General features: G+C 38.7%; 1 protein-coding gene across 1 annotated transcript in view; it reads right to left on the bottom strand.

The window, feature by feature from the left end:
- The window catches only part of LOC138042624 (very low-density lipoprotein receptor-like), a 99578-nt gene that overhangs the window by 40125 nt on the left and 54453 nt on the right, over nt 1-5000 (bottom strand). Inside the window, 2 exon segments of the mRNA XM_068888579.1 lie at nt 1225-1341; nt 2805-2879. Of these exon segments, the coding sequence (XP_068744680.1) occupies nt 1225-1341; nt 2805-2879 (192 nt within the window).

Below are 5000 nucleotides of genomic sequence, written 5' to 3'. Positions count from 1 at the left end.
ACACCACTTCGGTGAGCATTGGCGATTTTGGTGACTTTTGTGAATTTGACAAAATCGGCAGTACTGGCGAATTTTGTGGTATTTTATCGCACGAGGCGGAAAGATTTGCGTGGAAGTGACTGGCCGAAGATGTCACTGCAAACAGCTGTGCGGAGGAATGGAGATTCCTTGTAGGTTGGTGTTTACTTGTTCGAGTAAAGCGAAAATTAATCGCTTGAAAGAACTCTTGCAGAGCAAGATTCACCGATAAACACTCGAAGACACAAACGGCTCCTTAAGGAGCCACCACTCATTAAAAAGTCAATGAACAACAGCAACATGCTCCCAGTTTCTTTTATATTTCGTTACTGAGATCTTAAGAAGTTGTATGAATATTAATTAGGTTTTTTAAAACTCCAAACACAGATGTATCCATGGATAAGCCGCACCCTTGATTTATGGCTTCAATTTTGTGAAAAAAAGTGCAGAGACAAAGTGTATAACTTTATTGAAGTGTTCTTGGTGAAAGACAAAAATTTAAGCGACATTTGATAAACAGGTGTTGAAAAAAACATGTTGCGTGACGGCTTATGATTCCCGCTGATAAGCGAAGTCAGTTCACAGCAACACACACGAAAAATAATGTAAACAGTATGGTTCACAAATTATACTACTGTGGATAAAAATTACACCCGCAACATAAAAAAATATCATGGAGATTAGCACTGAGGTATTTTCCCGAGTTTCGCTGTGACAGCAAAAATAACTCTGCAATAAATAGTTTCCTGTGTGTGCAACGTAATTTGCAACACATAAATTTAAACTTCGACTGGGTTATAAAACGTATACGATAGACTTAAAATAGCGCCAACTTTCAGTTCTTTTTTTTGATTTTAGAATGAATTTACTTCTTTTAATTGAACAGAGTAACGGTCAGCTCGTTGCCAGGACATTAAAGGGTTAAATAAGCTCAGTTGTTAGTTTGAACATTTCAAAGCGTCTGTGAATACGTCTAGAATTTCCACAGTCGTTTTTGGGAGAATGAAATTTTTTATTACAGCTCTTATTAGTCTCCTTTTTTCCAAGGGGTATGGGGGACCAAGTGGAAAAATCATGGAAAAAAAAGGGGGTGGGGGGAGTAACGAGAATCCAACAGTAACGGAAAAACCAGTGGGATGGGGGGTCAAACTCGAAAAACCAGCTGTGGGCGGGTATCGATATTTTATGGAACCACACATAAATTACTGCAGCCATTTTCATCTGAATGATCCCCACAGTCATCATAGCCATCACACTTCCACCGAACTGGTATACACCTTCGATTTGTACAGGTAAACTGGCCATTTGCACAATGATACGTTCCTGGAGAAGAATCCACATTAATAACAGAAATAACAGAAACAGCAGCAGTTCAAAAATCGACAAATGCTTATACAGCTTAGCTACCTCCCATTATTGGAAATGGGCAAAAGACTGGGGTCCAGATCAATCAAAGAAGAGACAGATCAAGTGAAACTTCTCAGCGTTTCTCTGTTTAGCGTGGAACCCAGAGGCTTGAATCCAAAGATTGGGAGGGATGGAGCCATCATTGTGGTATTTAATGTGTCGAGTTTGTAAGAAATTTAAGGTTGGATTTACTAAGCCACAGGTACCAGCGTAAACAAAAACCGTTAAATTATAATCGCGACCATTAGGAGCTGATGCAATAGCACGCGCACAAATACATTCTGATTAGAATATTTGACTTCCGGAATGCCAAGTTCAACTCGTGATCATTCTTGTAAAACATTTTCCGAGCGGATTACCATAAACAAGTGTGAGGAATTTGAAAGCCGCAGTTTCGATCCGGTTTCCTTTGAATTGAAGCAAACCTCGCGTATTAAAGTGAGTTCGCGAATACCGGTAACTCACTGTAGAGGCGTATTTTAAAACTTGCTGCTTTCAGGCGCAGGCTTGTAATCTAACAGATGACTTCTCGTTTAGCTTACACTGTGAATCTAGACTGGTCACTTGGGCGAAGGTTGCGTTCATTCACACTTCCGACAAGTTCCCGTACAACCAGCAAAATTACACGTAACCAAAAATCATCAAACTCAGTACACACATTCCGTTGATGCTAGTATATAATTTAGTGTTTGCAATATTAATCCCATGTGATTTCTTTAAGTGATTTCTTTAAACTGTCTTAACTAACCCTTGGAGGGCGCCAACCATTTTCGAAAAAGCACAATATTTAAATCTGTATCGCCATGAATGAACTGCGTCAGAGAACGCCCCCACGTGGAAAATATTTGCTATTCCGCCGATCCAATTTATTACCAAGTCAGTGATTTGCTCTCGTTCTCGTAGTCTCGTTCTCATATCTAGAAAATTCGATTCGACTTTTAGAGCTTTCGGGAGAAATTGTCTGGTAAGATGACTAAACATTTCTAAGAAAAACCGCAAAAGACGAAAAATTACAAATGATGTTCGTCATAACCTGCCACGCATGAATGAAATAAGCCCGCGAAATAATTTGTAAAAAAAAAACAAATATTCCAAAAAACGTGAAGAGAAATTTCTAAAACGTTGCCTTACACGAAAATGAAGATTTCAATCAGTATCAAATATTTTTCCGCACTTTGGGAAGAAATAAACAAATTCGCCGCATCTTACACTGTTCAACAGGCGACGTTGCCTTCACGTAAATTACTATGAAGAGGATGAGATAGCTCTTTGGATTTATATATCACTCACTCTTTACCACAAGGTCAGTGACGATACAACAACTTCAAATGGTACGACTAAAGGTCTGAATACACGTGGTTTGACCACCTTCAACTTACCATTGCCAGAGGAAGTACTAGTAGCCACAGTAACATTAACAGCGAGCAAAACACACAAGAACACCACGACCATTGCCATTGGCAGAATATTCATTTTTCGTCCCGTACGAGACGCAGACAACCTAAATACTTTCTATCAGACAACTTCAGAGCTTTTTTGGTACGTGAACCCCTCCTTAATCAAAGAGCAAAATGAAATGTCGCTATGAAAGTTCAATGAATGAACGCGTCGATGATTTGTTGACAAGTAAACGCATGCTCGCATGCATTGGCGGGAAAATGATGCAATCCGGTTACACCTGTTACACGCTGTGGACGAGTGGGCAGTGTTACGATCGACTTGCAAATATCAACGATGTAAAATTAGAATTAAAAAACCATGGATCAACGACAACTATTTCAAGCCAATAAATTGGATGCGAGCTTGGATTAACGCTACCATTCTCTCCCCTCCCTGACGATGAATTCGTCTTATAAGCTTATTACACTTATTAGACAGACCAGGTAACATTTATACGAAAAAATTATACTGTCAGTAAAAACCAAAGTTACTAAACCCGACAATACGAAGACTGAAAAAACTTCAACCACGCCGGTTTCAGTTTGCGCCATGGCACAAATAATCGTTTGTTTCGAAACGAGCAGGTCAAACTGGCATTTTTTTGGTCACGAGATTCTGGAACTTACAAATAACTTCAGAAACTTTCAAAGCGTTGTCAATAACGTATGAATATGGGTATGACCGGACGTGAATTCAAGCACAGATACAACACTGAAGTGACCGGCCAATACTCGTTCAGTATTTACATTGCAGGCAATTTCCAAGTCCCATATGGGTTTTACCGCTCGGGAATTGCACGTGACTTTTTTTTGAAAAATCCTACATTGCTTATAGCATAACTGAAAGCAAAGAAGGCCAGTCTAATTGTTCCAAGGAAAACAGGATGAGAATTTTAACTTAGTACGCGTTTTCAAGCCCACCGTGAATGGTTTAAGCTGGGTTATTGACAAGGAGGCGAATATAAATACTACTCGGTGTTTTGTCTATGAACTCATACACATCTGGCTTCAGTCAGTTTTCCATTTACAACTTTTCAATTATTTATTTCCTCGTAATAGTTGATGAATTTTTTATTCAATCAGAGTCTGACCACAACTGTGATAAGAGATCCAATTAATGGACAAAGATACGTTAGATTTGACATTTAAATAAAGTGCTTTTGACTTGAGTACATAAAACGAGTCTTCGTGTGATCTTTTGAGATTGACAACCTTAAAGTCTGAGTTCTAAATCGTTTCAAAAAATACCCAAAATACTCCACATTTCCGTTGTTTTTTTTTTTTTACGTCTAAAACTGAAGTAGTTCCAGGAGACGATTCTGCATCTGTTTCCTGCCCGATTGAAATGTTATCACTTTTCTTTTAATAAAAAGAGGGTGTACCATGATAAAAATATTTATACAAAATTTTAAATAAAGCAGAAACCTAAATTTAGTTTTCAAGACAAAAATATTTCAAATGTTCATTGTAATATACATATTTCAGGAACTTTCCGTCGCGCAATCAGATTTAAGCAAATATTTGGCATAAGAGACAGTCTGTTGATATGGCCAACATTCAACATTTCTCGAAAGCCTCTCTTTGTTTCGAGAGGATCAAAGGGTGTTAAACAATCCATTTCTCATAAGAAAATAAGGAAGGGAAAGTGATGTCTGCCACGTGATTAACACGGCCTGTTTTACCGGCTGTAAGGCTTGCGCCTACTCTTCGTGAGTATGAAGGGGGTAGTTTCTAAAGAAACTGTGGTGCTGCGTCGGTGGGGAAGTAGTATACAAAAATTTGGTTTTATCAACGGAGTTGATAATGTAAATTGGCCACCGTACAGAGATTCTAAAAGCTGACGTTTCGAGCGTTAGCCCTTCGTCAGAGCGAATCTTTGTGAGTATGACGACCACGACCATGACGCCGAAGTCAGACAACTGCCGGGAATGCTATGCAAATATTTAACAAACGTGATCTTTATTCATGCGTAATGTTTTGAATATTAATTTATCTGCTCCATTGCCATCAAATGAATGATTATCCCAAATTACTTTTGTCACGTCAATGCGACGCTTTAGCGGGAATCAACTCGACCCTAACTCACAAACCATCAGTATATTCTCGTCACCTACTTGCAACATTACTTCTTATGGG

Source organism: Montipora capricornis, chromosome 3, assembly GCF_036669925.1.
Source record: "Montipora capricornis isolate CH-2021 chromosome 3, ASM3666992v2, whole genome shotgun sequence".
NCBI classification, from domain to species: domain Eukaryota; kingdom Metazoa; phylum Cnidaria; class Anthozoa; order Scleractinia; family Acroporidae; genus Montipora; species Montipora capricornis.
Note: the sequence above shows the minus strand (reverse complement) of the source record. Positions and strands in the feature narration are given on the sequence as shown.